This window comes from Scyliorhinus canicula, chromosome 3 (assembly GCF_902713615.1).
Source record: "Scyliorhinus canicula chromosome 3, sScyCan1.1, whole genome shotgun sequence".
Taxonomy (NCBI): domain Eukaryota; kingdom Metazoa; phylum Chordata; class Chondrichthyes; order Carcharhiniformes; family Scyliorhinidae; genus Scyliorhinus; species Scyliorhinus canicula.
The window spans coordinates 21,005,823-21,025,092 of NC_052148.1; the positions used below are offsets into that span (position 1 = coordinate 21,005,823).

Sequence of the window (19,270 nt, forward strand, 5' to 3'; positions counted from 1 at the left end):
GTTAATTATTTGCATTCTTGTACCCATCTTGGTAAGGAGGGAGTGGTACAGCTACTCCTAAAAACTTGGTGGCACCCAGATTTGAATACAGCAGCACAAACGCGGCTGGATCGATGCGTCATTTGCATGAAACATAATAAGGGTAAAGGTATTAAATGCCCTCCGGGAACCACTCCCTTGCCAGATGATCCTTTTGCTTGTATACAGCTTGATTTTATTGAATTGCCAAAAGCACAGTGCTATAAATATTGTTTAGTAATAATCGATGTGTTTAGTAAATGGATTGAAGCCTTCCCCACCACTAATTGTACGGCACATACAGTAGTGAAGTTGTTGTTAACAGAAGTCATTCCTCGTTTTGGGGTACCCAAAATGGTGAGCTCAGATAATGGACCGCATTTTATAGCTCAAATCAATACTGAATTGTGCAAAGCACTTGCAATTAAACAGCAACTGCACTGCGCGTATCACCCGCAGGCAGCAGGAATTGTGGAAAGAGCCAACGGGACTTTAAAAGAAAAATTATCTAAATTAACTGAAGAAACTGGGTTAAATTGGCTAAAAGTATAACCCTTGGCACTGTTTCACATGCAAGTGACTCCCCATTCGCGGACCGGACTGTCAGCTGCAGAGATAGTCTATGGTCGGCCAATGAGGACTCCCTGGGATGCCCATGGAAAGCCCTAGAGGGAGTAGACCTCCATGTGATGGGGGAACAAATGCAGAACTATTTGAAGCAATTAACACTTTCTTTGAAGTTTCTTCACTCACAGGTAAAACAGGCACATCTCCCAGTACCAACAGGGACAGCCGTCCCTCGATATCCAGTGGTCAAATCCGGAGACCTCGGGTTGGTAAAAAAACTGGGACAGAAAGAAACTAGGACAACGCTGGAGCGGACCATTCCTCGTACTACTGACGACGCCAACTTCGGTCAAACTTGAAGGACGTTCAAGTTAGATACATCTATCCGATTGCAAGAAGATTGTCTCCAACCCAGACGAGAACACGGGATGAAGATCTTCAGTATAATTTTTGGACTTTCTGGACTACTTAGCCTTGATGGCCACTCGGTAGTAAAAAAAACGAACTAAACGAGACCTGCCTTCCAATACCTATTTACATATGTCATATCTTTACGCCGAAAAATTGAATATTAGCAAGTGTTGGGTTTGCACCCACATCCCTGTCCATTCAAGGGAAGGAATCCCTCTCCAATCTCTCCCCTTTTGTACCGCAGAGACAGTTGAATGGATTTTACGACAAAATCAAACAGGCATAAGATAGGGGGAATATGAAAATATGGAAGTCTGCTGGCTATGACATGACTAAATTTTCAGCTTCATATCAACCTAACTATAATCATGCCCTGACTCCACCCTCCCTCACTGTCCACTCATATAACGTCCAAGGTTCCATATGTTTTAATAAAGTAGGGAAAGGAAAGTTAATGGGGCAAAGTAGGTGCAACCTAACAATTGACTGGCAAAGACCGGTACCAGGCATTTCCAACAAGGGCATGTTTAACTGTGATTGGTCCAGGGTACGGAATATAACCTCTAACAGTTTATGGGGACAGACATCCCCAATCCCCTGGATGACATCAGCTGATGATTTTACAGCCTACAATGGAACCTATTTCATATGCGGCACTAAAGCATATCCGTGGCTCCCCATTGATTGGACAGGATCCTGCTTTTTGGGATATGTCATACCCCAAATGCGCCACCTACCCACCCTTAAGCACTCCCCCTCGCGAGCAAAAAGAACAATTTCTAAAGCGGAACGGGCAAAGCATAAACGAACTGATCTACATGGCCTCAGCATTGGAACATCTGGCAAACGTAACGGCAACAGAAGCCAGGGACACTGGACAGGCACTGGCCGCAGTCTCAGCTGAGCTAGTGACTGTCCGGACCGTGGCATTATAAAATCGACTGGCTTTGGATTATCTGTTAGCCTCGCAGGGAGGAACGTGCGCTATCATAGGCCAAGAGTGCTGTACTTACATTCCAGATGGCTCTGAAAATATCACTAACCTGGCCGACCATATTAAGAAACAGGCTGCTCAAATTCAGGAAATTGGCAGTGAATTTCACGACTATAACCCGCTGGGTTGGCTCGGGTGGTTGGGTCATGGATTATTTGACTGGATCTTTAAGGCCTTTATTCTACTGCTACTAATGCTACTAGGGATAGGATTGCTTTCCTGCTTGTGTAAATGCATTTTCAAACGAATCATGGATATACCTATTTAGCTGGTTGTCATGATATGACAAAAGGGGGGAGTGTGGTATTGTGTGAAGCAAATAATGGCATGATGGGAAAACTAGTCAAGTCTTCTTGGTACAATTGAATTTAACCTAAGACACAGATTCAGAATACACATAGACAGCATGTCCTGAGAGTCTAGATAAGGCTTGGAACTAGAAGTAGTCTCAATACATAACAAGCTGAACAACTGTCTCTTCCTGTATGTAAACAACTTCTTCCCTTTCTTAAAACAAAGACAAGATAATGATATGAAACTCAAGTCCCCTAAAGGTCAGCAAGGTGACGCCATTGTAACGATTATTACTTATGTTTTACTTTCAAACAAATTCCTGACCAAGCTGTATTCATGTTATCTTGATCCTATAATGTATAAGAATCGCCTTCTTTTCTGTACGATCGCAGACTTGGGGCGGACTCAGCAGTTTGTAATTGACTGCTTTCCGACTCCAAGTATCAGCCATATACTGCTAGCAGTCAGTTCAAATTCGGAAATAAAGTTCAGTTTTGCTTACCTAATGAATGCTGTTTGAATTTCTCTACCACAGTCAAGACGCGGGGAAAATATAAAATACAACACTCCCACAAGTCATGCTTGTTAGGTGAATTGGACATTCCGAATTCTCCCGACTGCACCATAACAATTCTGTGATCGTGTGAAGAATGAAAGCCTGATTCAAAAAGGGTTGTTGATATTAACACTGGGCTAATGATGGGGAAATTGAAAAATGGCCAAACAGTAGTTGAAAAGATGAATTGTTGTAAACACCAATGTTCCCAAAAGTTGGCGGCTATGATAAAGATGAGAAAGTTTGAACTGTAACGGTGTTGAAACTTTGCGACTTATGCTTCTGTTTGCGAATTGCAATTTGTTTCTCTCATTGTCCAAAGTTGTTAAAGCTGCACAAGAACTTTAAATTAAATTCTCCATTTCTTTTAACAGGGCACAGTAGCAGAATAGTTATTTTACTGAATTGGCCATCCAGAGGCCTGCACAAATGATCCAGAGACATGAGTTCCAACCCTACACAGCATCTGAGGAAGTTCAGTTAATTAAATAAAAATTCTGACTAAAAATCTAGTACCAGTACCCGTGAATATAAAGCGACTAGACCGTTGGAAAATCCCATCTGGCTGAATAATACCCCTTAGGAAAGGAAATCTGCTGTCCTTACCTGGTCTGGTCTCATTTATGCTTCAAGGCCCAAAACAACAGGTCTGCCCTCTGAAATGGCCTAGCAAGCCGTTCAATTGTATCCAAAGCGGCAGCTCACCACTCGTCAAGGACAAAACCTGCCGGTGGGCGATAAATGCTCGCCTTGCCTGAGACACACACTGATGGAACCATCAATTCACCAGACACGTGTTTCCGATGTGAATCTAGGCTTTAATCGACTTACTTCAGAGCCAGCCTGTTACCTGTCGATGAACTCGTAGTGAACTCAGGCTGACTCTGGACAAGGGTATTTATACAGCTGCACTAGGAGGAGGAGTCGTGGGCGGAGCCAAGGGTGGAGCCCAGTACAAGTTCCTGAGTGCTCCCAGCGCTCCTCCCCCTAGTGGTAGGATAGCGCTACTGCGCATACAAAGACAGCGTTATTTAACATATCTACATCTATATTACATTCACCACACACACATCTCGCGACTAAAGACATTCTGAGAGGGGTGGGAAGTTAAAATAATCACAAGCTCATTAAGAATGGATTTCATTTATTTATTTCTCCAATATGACAAAATAAACACAATCTGCATTGTACTCCACTGTACATTTAATGCACATATCCCCAGTTTCATTCCATGTATGGCAACGCAGACAGTCCCCACTCAGAGTTTCGAAAGGCTCGACAGTTGCTGAAGTTTCCGTCACACTTTTTAAACGGAACTCCCAAAGGGGCATTACATTTACAAGCAGAATACTGAAGTACCAAAATAAAGAGGGAGAGCGAGATAGATCAATCTTCGGTTATAGTTAAACTTTGCAAGTTAATTCACAGCTTAGCGCGCACAGCATTGTGCGGTAACACGGCGTGGCTTCGTCGTTGCAAGGAGCACAGTGCCCTGGTGTCTGCTAGTCAAATCCCTGCCAGTCACTTTGCTCGGAGTCATACTCTGGTTCTGTGCCTATGCACTTGACGCCTTCCAACAGCATGGGGGTTCCATGGAGCCGGTCTGAAACACAAAGAAAAAAGACAGGAATGGTAGGTTCCATGGGTATCCAAGTCCCGAACTACATGCTTGTTAGGTGAATTGGACATTCAGAATTCTCCCTCAATGTACCCGAACAGGCAGCAGAGTGTGGCGGCTGGGGGATTTTCACAGTAACTTCATTGCAGTGTTAATGTAAGCCTACTTTTTACAATAATAAAGATTATTATTTGAATAAACTGTTCATGAACATAGAATTTACAGTGCAGAAGGAGTCCATTTGGCCCATTGTGTCTGCACCGACCCACTTAGGCCCTCACTTCCACCCTATCCCCGTATCCCAATAACCCCTCCTAACCTTTTTGGTCACTAAGGGCAATTTAGCATGGCCAATCCACCTCACCTGCACGTCTTTGGACTTGTGGGAGGAAACCGGAGTACCCGGAGGAAACCTACGCAGACACGGGGAGAACGTGCAGACTCCACACAGATAGTGACCCAGCGGGGAATCGAACCTGGGACCTTGGTGCTGTGAAGCCACAGTGCTAGCCACTTGTGCTACCGTGCTTTGACAATATGGAACTAGCTGACGCCGTGAGCCTGCACGCTGCCCTTTTCAAATAAGTAGCAGACATGCTTCCAGTGCAGACAAAGACCTTCCTGCCCATTGTGTTACTGCTGGCTCCTTGAAAGACAGGCTTAAGATTCTGTCCCACCTCTAACAACCCCAACATGTTCCCATAGAACTGTGCCGCCAATTATGTACTGGTGTCGCCACTGTTATAATGTGGGAAATGTGCCAGTCCAATCAGTACCTACATTGAGAATTTTCCTATTATTCTTAGGAACAGCAACAGGAGGATTTTGTGCATCCTCCTTCGAGGACAGACTGGGTCTCGGTTTTTACTTTTGACCTGAAAGGCGGCACCTATTCTGTGACTGTGCCACACTCCCTTGGCGCTGCAGAGTGGGCAGAGCCGGGATTTTCTTGCTCCCGCATATTTGGAACATTTTTGCTCTGTCAATCATCAGATAAACTGCGAAAGCAGGTCATGTTTTCAACTCCCACTCCGACTACGTGAGCACACAGTCTGAGGGCAACCTCACAAAATCTGTTCAATGTAACAGCTCTTTGGGCATTATTTGAGAAATGGAGAAGTTCAGCCATGTCTCAGCGGACACCTATCCTTCACCGTGCGTCACTAGGACAGATTAGCCAGTCATCTGGCTGCCTTGGCTGTCTCACTTTACATTAGAACACTGGTTACACTTGAATGGACTTGGCTTGAAAACACTTTTGGAACGTCCAGAGGTCATGAAAGATGCTATATAAAAATGTCATCCTTCGGAATCTTGCTGCTGTCCATCGCCCCATAGCCCAGTGAGGAATTATCAACTGAAAACGGTCATTAAGAGATGCGAGCAGGGTGTTCCTCCATGGGGAGTTTTTTTTTAATTTAAATTTAGAGCATCCAATTCTTTTTTCCCCAATTAAGGGGCAATTTACCGCGCGACCAATGCACCTACCCTGCACATCTTTGGGTTGTGGGGGTGAAACCACACACACACAACACACAGGGAGAATGTGCAAACTCCACATGGACAGTGACCCAAGGCCAGGATCCAATCTAGGACCTCGGCGCCATGAGGCCGCGGTGCTAACCACTGCGCCATCATGCTGCCCCTCCATGGGGAGTTTTGATGAGCCTGGGGTGATTTGTCACAGAGGAATGGCTGAGACTGAGACAAGAACAACACTAATATCGAAGGAAAGAGTCATCCCCTAGTCGTTTGGTAATACAGAACTGGAGTATTGTTGAAGAAAGAGACATGCTGAAGCTGTTTTTGTCTTTCACTCATTAGGACACGTTGCAAGAATACCGATATAAGGGGAAAATAACAATTTACGCTGTATGAGGAGAAAGTGCTGATTGGTTGGAGATTCTGATTGGTGGAGGGGTTACAATAGAGAATGCACCAGGTGACTGCCAGTTAACTGCCAAGCATTGTTTGAAATTTGAACCAGGATGTTTGATCCTGATTGGTTAATGCATATTACCCTGAGGAATGAGTCAGCAATGGCTGTTTCCCCTCATATCGGCATCCTTGCCAAGTGTTCTGATGAGTGCGAGACGAAAAGATTCGACATGTCACTTCCTTCAGCAATAACGTTTATAATCTTAAAAACTAAAAACATTGATCCAGGATGACATGGTTAGATGGCCTTCAGTATTTGGCATTAAAGAGAGAAACACAAACCAATCGCTGTCTCCTCAAAGGCAACAAGAGCATGTACATCAAAATAAGGTTTTATGCTTTGAAATGAAAGCTGATGACCCGCTGATAACACAGCCTCCAAAGGAATTCACTTCACAGGATGTGGCTGTCATTAGTCAGGCCTGTGCTTCACAAACCTTTCCCAGTGTGACTTTCCCAGATTAGTGTTTATGTCAATCAGTGGCTTTTTGGTCACTGTTACTAATGCTAGCTTTTTACTCTAGACTAAGTAATTTAACTTAAATTATCTGTGGTGAGACTGGAATCATTAATTCAGGCCTCTTGAGTTACTCGTGCAGTAGCACAACCACGATGCTGCAGTACCCTCCAGTGAGACGGGTACAATATATATATTTTTAAAATTCATTCATGGGATGTGACATCTCTGGCTGGCCCAACATTTGTTCTCCATCTCCATGAAATGAGCCGGTTGCTGGGCCATTTCAGAGGGCATTTAAGAGTCAACCACATTGCTGTGGGTCTGGAGTCATGTGTCGGCCAGACCAGGCAAGGACGCCAGATCAGTGAGCCAGAAGGGTTTTTAAGACAATCGATAATGGTTTCATGGTCATCATTAGACTTTTGATTCCAGATTGAAGTTGAATTTCACTATGTAAATGAAAAAATGAAAATTGCTTATTGTCACGAGTAGGCTTCAATGAAGTTACTGTGAAAGGCCCCTAATCGCCACATTCCAGCACCTGTTCGGGGGGGGGGGGGGGGCTGGTACAGGAATTGAACCGTGCTGCTGGCCTGCCTTGGTCTGCTTTAAAAGCCAGAGATTTAGCCCAGTGTGCTAAACCAGCCCCTATCAGGGGGAGGCAGAGGCACAGTGGTTTATCACTGGGCTAGTAAGCCCGACACCTAGGTTAAAGCCTTGGGGACCTGGGTTCAAATCCCACCACAGCAAATGGTGAAATTTCACTTCAGTTCTAAAATAAGCCTGCTGTAATGCATGGGCACCCAGCACATCACCCTGAATCTCGGGATCGCCAGTCCAGTAACAATGCCATTACACCACCAGTATACCAGATGATGTATTGCCACATTCTATGCAATCAAGAGATGAACATGTAGAAAATGCCAGGCATTGACTTTTTAAACACTTCAAAACGTGGCAAATTAATTTGGTGGTGGTGATACTGAAGTAGGTTGGCCACATTGCAAAACATATTCATGTACATCCATAATCTAACACATACCTCTGGTGATATGCATGTTCTTCCCATCCATATCATTTTTTAAACTCACGATTTTTGCATTTTAGGTCGACAAATGGAAAATTCAACATCAAGAGATTGGGGGGGGAAGGGAAAGTCAGGGAACCAAGAGGTGAAGGAATCAGTGGGAAGCGTAGCTGCTTAGGATTACAAAAAATCACGAAAAGACAGAGCTCAGGAGAGGTTACGATAGTCCCCATCTCACAAAATATGACACAGTGTATGGAAAGGCTCAGTAAACCAAGGTCCACCACGCTAAGAAAACAAAAACGGACAGTCAATAGGGAATTAAAGGTGCTATATTTAAATGCCCGCAGTGTACGGAACAAGGTAGATGAGCTTGTGGCCCAGATTGTGACTGGCAGGTATGATGTGGTAGGCATCACAGAGACGTGGTTGCAGGGGGTTCAGGACTGGCAGTTAAACATCCAGGGATTTACAACCTATCGAAAAGACAGAGAGGTGGGTAGAGGGGGCGGGGTTGCCTTGTTAATTAGAAATGAAATTAAATCAATAGCACTAAACGACATAGGGTCAGACGATGTGGAGTCTGTGTGGGTAGAGTTGAGGAACCACAAAGGCAAAAAAACCATAATGGGAGTTATGTACAGGCCTCCTGACAGTGGTCAGGACCAGGGGCACAAAATGCACCACGAAATAGAAAGGGCATGTCAGAAAGGCAAGGTCACAGTGATCATGGGGGACTTCAATATGCAGGTGGACTGGGTAAATAATGTTGCCAGTGGACCCAAAGAAAGGGAATTCATTGAATGTTTACAGGATGGCTTTTTGGAACAGCTTGTGATGGAGCCCACGAGGGAACAGGCTATTCTGGACTTAGTGTTATGTAATGAGCCAGAATTGATAAAAGACCTTAAAGTAAGGGAACACTTAGGAAGCAGTGATCATAATATGGTAGAATTCAGTCTGCAATTTGAAAGAAAGAAGGTAGAATCAGATGTAAAGGTTTTACAGTTAAATAAAGGTAATTACAGGCGCATGAGGGAGGAACTGACGAAAATCGACTGGAAGCAGAGCCTAGTGGGAAAGACAGTAGAACAGCAATGGCAGGAGTTTCTGGGAGTAATTGAGGACACAGTACAGAGGTTCATCCCAAAGAAAAGAAAGGTTATCAGAGGGAGGATTAGGCAGCCATGGCTGACAAAGGAAGTCAGGGAATGCATCAAGGCAAAAGAGAGAGCCTATAATGTGGCAAAGAGTAGTGGGAAGTCAGAAGATTGGGAAGGCTACAAAAACAAACAGAGGATAACAAAGAGAGAAATAAGGAAGGAGAGGATCAAATATGAAGGTAGGCTAGCCAGTAACATTAGGAATGATAGTAAAAGTTTCTTTAAATACATTAAAAACAAACGGGAGGCAAAAGTAGACATTGGGCCGCTCCAAAATGACGCTGGTAATCTAGTGATGGGAGACAAGGAAATAGCTGAGGAACTTAATAAGTACTTTGCGTCAGTCTTCACAGTAGAAGACATGAGTAATATCCCAACAATTCAGGAAAGTCAGGGGGCAGAGTTGAATATGGTTGCCATCACAAAGGAGAAGGTGCTAGAGAAACTAAAAGGTCTGAAAATTGATAAATCTCCGGGCCCAGATGGGCTACATCCTAGAGTTCTAAAGGAGATAGCTGAAGAAATAGTGGAGGCGTTAGTTATGATCTTTCAAAAGTCACTGGAATCAGGGAAAGTCCCAGAGGATTGGAAAATCGCTGTTGTAACCCCCCTGTTCAAGAAGGGAACAAGAAAAAAGATGGAAAATTATAGGCCAATTAGCCTAACCTCGGTTGTTGGCAAAATTCTAGAATCCATCGTTAAGGATGAGATTTCTAAATTCTTGGAAGTGCAGGGTCGGATTAGGACAAGTCAGCATGGATTTAGTAAGGGGAGGTCGTGCCTGACAAACCTGTTAGAGTTCTTTGAAGAGATAACAAATAGGTTAGACCAAGGAGAGCCAATGGATGTTATCTATCTTGACTTCCAAAAGGCCTTTGACAAGGTGCCTCACAGGAGGCTGCTGAGTAAAATAAGGGCCCATGGTATTCGAGGCAAGGTACTAACATGGATTGACGATTGGCTGTCAGACAGAAGGCAGAGAGTTGGGATAAAAGGTTCTTTTTCGGAATGGCAACCGGTGACAAGTGGTGTCCCGCAGGGTTCAGTGTTGGGGCCACAGCTGTTTTCTTTATATATTAACGATCTAGATGACGGGACTGGGGGCATTCTGGCCAAGTTTGCCGATGATACAAAGATAGGTGGAGGGGCAGGTAGTATTGAGGAGGTGGGGAGGCTGCAGAAAGATTTAGACAGTTTAGGAGAATGGTCCAAGAAGTGGCTGATGAAATTCAACGTGGGCAAGTGTGAGGTCTTGCACTTTGGAAAAAAGAATAGAGGCATGGACTATTTTCTAAACGGTGACAAAATTCATAATGCTAAAGTGCAAAGGGACTTGGGAGTCCTAGTCCAGGATTCTCTAAAGGTAAACTTGCAGGTTGAGTCCGTAATTAAGAAAGCAAATGTAATGTTGTCATTTATCTCAAGAGGCTTGGAATATAAAAGCAGGGATGTACTTCTGAGGCTTTATAAAGCACTAGTTAGGCCCCATTTAGAATACTGTGAGCAATTTTGGGCTCCATACCTCAGGAAGGACATACTGGCACTGGAGCGGGTCCAGCGGAGATTCACACGGATGATCCCAGGAATGGTAGGCCTAACATACGATGAACGTCTGAGGATCGTGGGATTATATTCATTGGAGTTTAGGAGGTTGAGGGGAGATCTAATAGAAACGTACAAGATAATGAATGGCTTGGATAGGATGGACGTAGGGAAGTTGTTTCCATTAGCAGGGGAGACTAGGACGCGGGGGCACAGCCTTAGAATAAAAGGGAGTCACTTTAGAACAGAGATGAGGAGAAATTTCTTCAGCCAGAGAGTGGTAGGTCTGTGGAATTCATTGCCACAGAGGGCGGTGGAGGCCGGGACATTGAGTGTCTTTAAGACAGAAATTGATAAATTCTTGATTTCTCGAGGAATTAAGGGCTATGGGGAGAGAGCGGGTAAATGGAGTTGAAATCAACCATGATTGAATGGTGGAGTGGACTCGATGGGCCGAATGGCCTTACTTCCACTCCTATGTCTTATGGTCTTATGGTCTAAGTGCAAAAGTTTGAGGATGGCGCGCGATCAGTGCTTGCCGTCGCACAGTCGGCACCCAAGGCGCAGCTGCTGACCCTCTTAACTCCCACTGCCATTTAACCCGTTCACTTGAGCGTTGATTGGCAGTGGACGGGACTTCTTCCGCCCTTTGTTGATCAACCTGGCCAGGCACAGCAGCCTAGTGGCCAGAAGAGGTACTGCAGTGCTCTGCCTGGGACTAAGTCCCGAGCCCTTTGAAAAGGGGCAAGGTAGGGGGGTTCTGGGAGATTTGGTGTGTGCCGATCGTGTGTGTGTGTGTGTGTGGGGCGGGGGGGGGGGGCACCATAACACCGAGTGGACCGTCCCGCCCAAGATGGGGAAATTCCTGCCCCAACATTTTATAGTCTGAAAAGTTTGCACCATTTCAGCATCACATCTAGTTAATGAACTAACCAAATCATAATCATTTTCACAGCTTTATAGCAATCATTCTTCCAAGCAACTTAAATTTTCACTGCCCAAAAAAATTTTAAACTCCCCCCACCACCACCAACCCCATTCCCACAACCCAACCCCGGCTACTTGGTTTGTAGTCATGAAGACAGCCCGCCATTAGCTGCCGATCCTCTGTGGATTTTCTTGTTGTTTACACCCTCAGCCGTCGGTGGGGTGGGTGGCAATGTGGCACTACTGACTCACAGCGCTAGGACTCGGTATCAATTCTGGTCTTGGGTGACTGTGTGGAGTTTGCACATTCTCCCCGTGTGTGTGTGGGTTTCCCCTGGGTGCTCCGTTTCCTCCTACAGTCCAAAGATGTGCAGGTTAGGTGGATTGACCGTGCTAAGGTTGTCTAGAATCCAAAGATTAGGATGGGGTTGCGGGAATAGGACAGGGGAGCGGACCAGGCTAGAGTGTTCTTTGAGGGTCGGTGCAGAATCAATGGGCCGAATGGCCTCCATCTCCATTGTAGGGATTCTTTCCGACTGGCAGGATTGGCCGGAAAACTTCACCCATTGCTTATTTTTTTAGGTTACTCCTTTCACATTCACATGGTTAAACTTTCCCAATAAATAGCCTTTGTTGGCTTCAGACGTCTCCTTCAGTTTGTTCTTCAAGGCCCTCACTTCAGAAGCCTGGGCTTCGCCTGGATGAACTGCCCCCAGATGGAAGAGCTGTCAACCATATCTGAGCATTCCTAACCAGTGCAATATGGAAACCCTCCTGGCCGTGCATTTGGAGGTTTCTGATGAAGGATAGTTCACGCTCCCTCCCCTTTGAGAATTTGAAAGCTCTTTCCAAGGGCCGGTGCAGGCTTGATGGGCTGAATGTCCTCCTTCTGCACTGTAAATTCTGTGATATGATGATGAAAGCTGCTTTTCCCCCAGAAGCTTGGAAGTAAATGTGAAGCCTTCATTTACAAATCATTAAAAGTGGCAAAGCCATAAAAAATACAAAGCATGGAGAAACATTTCTAGTGGAATAGAACTGAAAAGCAAAGATATTGGGCGCCAGGGGGCCAACACGGTGCTGGAGCAGTTCACGCCGCTCCAGCCTCACTTCCTGGCGTGCACAGGGGGCGGCGCCAACCCGCGAATGCGCAGCGGACTTCTTCAACGCGCCAGCCCTGACGCAACATGGCGCGGGGGTTCAGGGGCCAGCCACGTAATAAAATAGGGCAGGGGCTGGAGAGGCCGGCCCGCCGATCGGTGGGTCCCGATTGCGGGCCAGAACCCATCGGAGCCCCCCCCCCCCCCCTCCCCCCGGTGAAGGAGCGCCTCTTCCACCACCCACCCCCCCCCCCCCTCACAGGCCACGCCCCGACCCTATGCGCAGAGTTGCAGAGTTCCTGCCGGCTGCGAGCAGGTGTGAACGCCGCCGGTGGGTCTCTGCGTTTCTGCGCGGCCCATCAAGGCTGGAGAATCGGCGGCCCGGCCGCGGACAGCAGCCCTCAACCGCGCTGGGCCAAAGGCGTCGACGCAAATGGCGCCGATTCTCCGCTCCTCGGAGAACCACCACCGCCGTCAGACCGGCGCCGCAGGAAACAATGGCACGAACGCCGATTCTCCCATATGGCGCGGCATATGAGAATACGCCCGTTATGTTAAATTTATTGAAACCGGATTGCTCCGCACCTAGATCATGGTCCATATTTCAAAAATTGACATAAAATGCACTGAAGAAAGAGGGTCTGACTATTGGGAAACCCTGGGCTTCGTTTCTCTCACACAAAGGAGAGTCTGAGAAACGGCCTGATGGAAATCTTTAACGTTGTGAACGGGTTTGATAGTTTCCACTTCCGGATCAGTCCATAAATACAAGATGGCCGCTAACAAATCCAATTTGACATTCAGGAGAAAAGTCTTGGAGTAAAACATGGTGAGAATGTGGAACTCACCGTCACAGGGAATGGCTGGGGTAAATAGCAAGGGAGAAAGGAGCAGAGGGATCCGCTGATAAAGGGAGATGGAGAAGGGTGAAAGAAGGATTGCGCATGGAGCATCATCATCACTGGCACAGAGCCCAACTGATCCTCAAATCAACGAATCTACTGTGCAGAAAGAGGCCATTCGGCCCATCGAGTCTGCACCGGCCCTTGGAAACAGCACCATACCAAAGCCCACACCCCCACCCTATTCCCATAACCCCACCTGACCTTTTTTGGTCACCAAGGGCAATTTAGCAAAGCCAATCCACCTAACCTGCACATCTTTGGACTGTGGGAGGAAACCGGAGCACCCGGAGGAAACCCACGCAGACACGGGGAGAACGTGCAGTGCACAGACAGTAACCCAAACACGAACTTGGGACCCTGGAGTGGTGAAGCAACTGTGCTAACCACTGTGCTACCGTGCTGCCCCAAATGTCCTTCGGGGAGAAGAACCTACCACCCGTGTGTGGGGTTCTGGTCCCACCTTTTGTGGTTGACCCTTAAACGTCCCTGGAATGACCGAGGACGGGCAACCAGTACGGCCTCGGCTTTGTTGCTTGGGCTGATTGGAGGAACACCAAAGGTATAGGGTGCCCTACGGTGCCTGCACGGTGTCTCAGTGGAGGAGCAGTAAAGGGAGAAACAGAACCGTAAACAGATGCTTTCAGGCAAAATAATGCATTGAACCACACTTCAGCCAGTCTGGACTTTGCGCAAAGGGGTGAAGGTGGGGTGGGCTGTTAGCAGAAAACTAGGGTAGTGAGTGAGAGAGGAAGGAGTGCAATGCTGGAAGGCAGCTATTTGGGAGTGCTTTCCCATCGATTCCAGCAGGTGTCACTGCAAGCTGTTAGAGTGAATGTTCCAGCATGGGCGCCAAGATTCTCCCACACCTCCACATGCTATTCTTGCATCAATTCACACCCAAGATGCTTGTAGATCACATTTCCTTTGGTGTTTGTTTACCCTTAACGGTGAGCATCTTTCTCCAAAGGCTCGGGGGGAGTGGGGGGTGGGACATTAAACAGTTTGCGGCGTTTCCTGAAGAGGAGTGTGGAGAGTTAGGGTCTGCCAACTCCCTGTTGAATGCACTCCCGGAGGTTTAACCACGCGACTCACACCCCCATCATTGGTTCCCAACACATCCATCAATGTGACACCAAATGGAAAAATAGTCAAATCGCTACATCAAAAATCCTTTGCTTCCTGGAAAGGTTCATCACCAGTACTGTCTCTGTTTAAATCACAGTGCTGTGGGACTGGGAGCCAAGGTGGTAAAGGACAAGATCAGGAAACAAATCTTCACACAGACTAACCAGAGGTCTCGGGTACATGCAAGAACCTAAACAAAATAGCAGAAGGATTCGGCCATTCGGCAATGGAGTCTGCACCTCTATTCAATAGGATCACGCTGATCGGATTGTAGGATTAATTCCACTTTTCTGCTCCCTTATCAATCTCAATTTAAAAAAATAAATTTACAGAACCCAATTCTTCCCCCCCCCCACCCCAATTAAGGGGCAATTTAGCGTGGTCAATTCATCCACCCTGCCATCTTTTTGGGGTTATGAGGGCGAGACCCACGCAGACATGGGGAGAGTGTGCAAACTCCACACGGTGTCAATCTCAAATTTAGCTCAGTCCTGAATTTCAATGGTCCAGCCTCCAATGCTCTCTGTGGAATGGAATTCCAAAGGTTGATAACGCTGGGAGAGAAATTTCACCTCGTCTCTACCTTAAATGGGAGACCCCCTTATATTGAAACTGTCATTCCCCCCCCTCGTTCTAGACTCCCCCACAAGGGGAAACAACCTGTCTGCATCCATCTCATCAAGCCTCCCCCTCAGGATCTTGGGCGGAATTCTCCGCTCCCCACGCGGCGTGGGAGAATCACGGGAGGGCCTCCGGACATTTTTTACACCCCCCTGGCGCCCCTAGCGATTCTCCCCCTCCCCCCGCTCGGAACAATCGGCGCTCGCCGATTTTGACGGCGAACAGCGATTCTCCGAGCCTGATGGGCCGTGCGGCCGGCCCTTCACGCCCGTTTCACCACGCCAGCAACCACGCCTGGTCGCTGCATTCGTGAAACGGGCACCAGATGCCCGTTTGGGGCATCTAGGGGCCCGATTGGCACGGGAGCACCACGACTGTGCTCGGTAGGGGACAGGCCTGCGATCGGTGCCCACCGATCGTCAGGCCAGCGTCCAAAACGGACGCAATCTTTCCCCTCCGCAGCCCGGCAAGATCAAGCCGCCAAGTCTTGCGGGCGGCTGAGGAGAAAGACGGCCACCGCGCATGCGCGGTTCACGCCGTCTGCGCGATGAAGTCATCCGCACATGTGCGGGTTGGAACCGGCAACCAGCGCATGCGCGGATGACCTCACAAATGCGCCATTTTGCGCGTCATTTCCGGCGCGACAAGGTCGCGGCCGGGAAAGACGGAGGCCTGCTCCTAGCCCCTCCGGGTGGGGGTGAATTAGGTGCGGGGAGCGGGCCCCGAGGCCGTCGTGAACCTCGTCCAAGTTCACGATGGCCTCCACGATTTTGACCACCAGCGGAGAATTCCGCCCCTTATGTTTCAATAAAATCACCTCTAATTCTCCTAAACTCTTACAAGCGTAAGCCCAGCCTTTCCTCATCGACAAACTCTCATCCTAACAATCAACCTAATGGACGTTCTCTGAACTGCTACAAGTCGCTCCTTGAGGGAGATTATTGAACCTGTACACAATTCTCACCAACTTTGACAATGAGTCATCCAGACTCGAAACTTCACCTCCATTCTCTCTCTCTGTCTCTCAGCAGATTCTGTCAGCCCGTCTGAGATGGTCCAGAATCTTTTGTTTTTGTTTCAGTTTCCAGCATCCACAGTCATTTGCTTTTATCAGAGTACTCCAGGTGCAGTCTTACCAATACCCTGTTCAGTTGCAGCAGGACTTTCCAACTCTTATATTTTATCCCCTTTTCCATGCAGGCCAACATTCCATTTGCTTTCCTATTTACTTGTCGAACCTAAACTTAAATATTGCTGTCGTCATTTAACGGAAGATGTAAATGCATGAGAAGCAATTCAGAGAAGGTTTACTAGAGTAATACCAGGAATAGATGGATGGGATTATGTTATGAGGGAAGGTTGGAGAGGTTAGGTTTGTGTCCCCTAGAGTTTAGAAGGTTATTATTGCCTAGAGTTTAGAAGGTTATTATTGCCTAGAGTTTAGAAGACTAAGAGGCGACTTGATTGAAACCTTTAAGATTCTGAGGGGTATTGACAGGGTGGATGCGGAGCAGATGTTTCCTCTTGTCAGAGAATCCAGAACTAGGGGGTCACTGTCTAAAATAAGGAGTCCCTCATTCAAGACGGAGATAAGGATAACCTTTTTCTCTCAGAAGGTAGTGATTCTTTGGAACTCTCTTCCTCAAAAGGCAGTGGAAGCAGAGTATACTTTGAATATATTTGATTATATTTAAAACAGAACTAGACGGATGTGAATGGACACAAAAATTGTTGATCATAGAGTCATAGATGTTTACAGCATGGAAACAGGCCCTTCGGCCCAGTTTGTCCATGCCGCCCAGTTTCTATCACTAAGCTAGTCCCACTTGCCCGCATTTGGCCCATATCCCTCTACACCCACCCTCCCCATGTAACTGTCTACCTACTTTTTAAAACACAAATCATACCCGCCTCTACCACCGCCTCTGGCAGCCCATTCCAGATACTCACTATCCTCTGTGATGAAGAAATTTCCCCTCTGGTCTCTTTTGTATCTCTCCCCGCTCATCTTCAACCTACGCACTCTAGTTCTAGACTCCTCTACCTTTGGGAAAAGATGTTGACTATCTACCTTAAGATGCTCCTCATTATTTTATAGACCTCTATAAGATCACCCCTAAGCCTCCAACGCTCCAGGGAAAAAAGTCCCAGCCCATCCAGTCTCTATTACTCAGACCTTCGCGCCCTGGTAGCATCCTCGTAAATCTCTTCTGCCCTCTTTCTAGTTTAACGATATCCTTCTATAATAGGGTGACCGCCTTCTTCACCACGCTGTCCACCTGCGACTCCACCTTCAAGAAGCTATGAACCTGTACCCTGAGATCTGTTCTGTAACACTCCAATTCCCGACCATTAACGGAGTAGGTCCTGCCCTGGTTTCACCTAACAAAATGCATCATCTCACATTTATCCACGGTACGGTAGCACATTGGTTAGCACTGTTGCTTCACAGCTCCACGGTCCCAGGTTTGATTCCCGGCTTGGGTCACTATATATGTGTGGAGTCTGCACATTCGCACTGATCCCAGAGGCACACTGCTGGTCACAGGCCTCCACAACCACCCTTTGTCTTCGGTCGCCAAGCCAATTTTGTATCCAATTGGCTACCTCGCCCTGGAGTCTGAGAGATTTAACGTTTTGCAATAACCTACCATGCGGTACCCTGGCAAAGGTCTTGCTAAAGTCCATGTAGCGAACATCGACCGCATTGCCCTCTTCTACCTTTTGGTTACCCCTTCAAAAAACGGAATCAAATTTGTGAGACGTGACTTTCCCCTTACAAAGCCATGCTGACTTTCCTTAATTAGCCCTTGCCTTTCTAAATGCCTGTAGATCCTGTCCCTCCGAATACCTTCTAACAATTTATCCACTACAGAAGTAAGGCTCACTGATCTGTAGTTCCCGGGCTTATCCCTACAGCCTTTCTTAAGGACACAACATTTGCTACCTTCAATCTTCAGGCACCTCTCCTGTGGCTGTCGATGATTCAAATATCTCAGCTGGAAGGCCGGTAATTTCCTCCCTAACCTCCCACAATGTCCTGGGATACATTTCATCTGGTCCCGGGGATTTATCCGCTTTAATATCTACACTCCTCAAGACATCACTTTTTATTTCCCTAACATTCGTGCCTTTCTCAACAGTAAATACTGACGAGAAATATTCATTTATGACCTTTTCCATCCCTTGTTGGTCTGCACATAGATGATCTTGTTTATCCTTAAGAGGCCCTACCTTCTCCCTAATCACACTTTTGTCCTTTATGGATCTGTAAGAAGGATAGTCTTAGGCTACAGAGGATAGTCTTAGGATACAGACTGTTATTGATCAGTTGGTAATTTCAGAAGGCTATCGACAGGGTCTCGCATAGCAGATTATTATGTAAAGTTAAAGCGCATGGGATTACAGACGGTGTCTTGAGATGGACAGAAAGCTGGGTATTGAACATGATGATCAGTCATGATCATAATGAATGGCGGAGCAGGCTCGGAGGGCTGAATGGCCTCCTCCTGCTTCTATTTTCTTTGTTTCTACCTAAGGGGCAGTTTAGCACAGGGCTAAATCGCTGGCTATGAAAGCAGACCAAGCAGGCCAGCAGCACGGTTCGATTCCTGTAACAGCCTCCCCGAACAGGCGCCGGAATGTGGCGACTAGGGGCTTTTCACAGTAATTTCATTTGAAGCCGACTCGTGACATTAAGCGATTTCCATTTCCATTCCAGCAGGCCAGAGCAATGGCAGATGAAATTTAATCCTGATAAGTGTGAGGTAGTGCACTTTGGGAGGTCTAATAAGGGTAAGGATATACACAATGAACCCGAGGGAGCATTGAAGAACTTAGGGAACTTCGTGTACAGGTCCACAGATCCCTGAAGGCGGCAACACAGGTAGATGGGATGGTGAAGGAGGCAAACAGAATGATCACCTTCATTAGCCAGGGCATAGAATGTAGGAGCAGGAAGGTCTTGGTACAACTTGATGAGGCCACAGATGGAATATTGTGTG

The 19,270-nt window shown here is 46.9% G+C and overlaps 1 protein-coding gene across 1 annotated transcript in view; it reads right to left on the reverse strand.

Annotated features, from left to right (window-relative positions):
* Nucleotides 1-3,967: 3,967 nt before the first annotated feature.
* The window catches only part of c3h20orf27 (chromosome 3 C20orf27 homolog), a 104,257-nt gene continuing 88,954 nt past the window's right edge, over nucleotides 3,968-19,270 (reverse strand). The window contains exon 5 of the mRNA XM_038793203.1: nucleotides 3,968-4,443. Coding sequence (XP_038649131.1) covers nucleotides 4,343-4,443 — 101 coding nt within the window. The 3' untranslated portion in view covers nucleotides 3,968-4,342. The remainder of the gene's footprint in view (nucleotides 4,444-19,270) is intronic.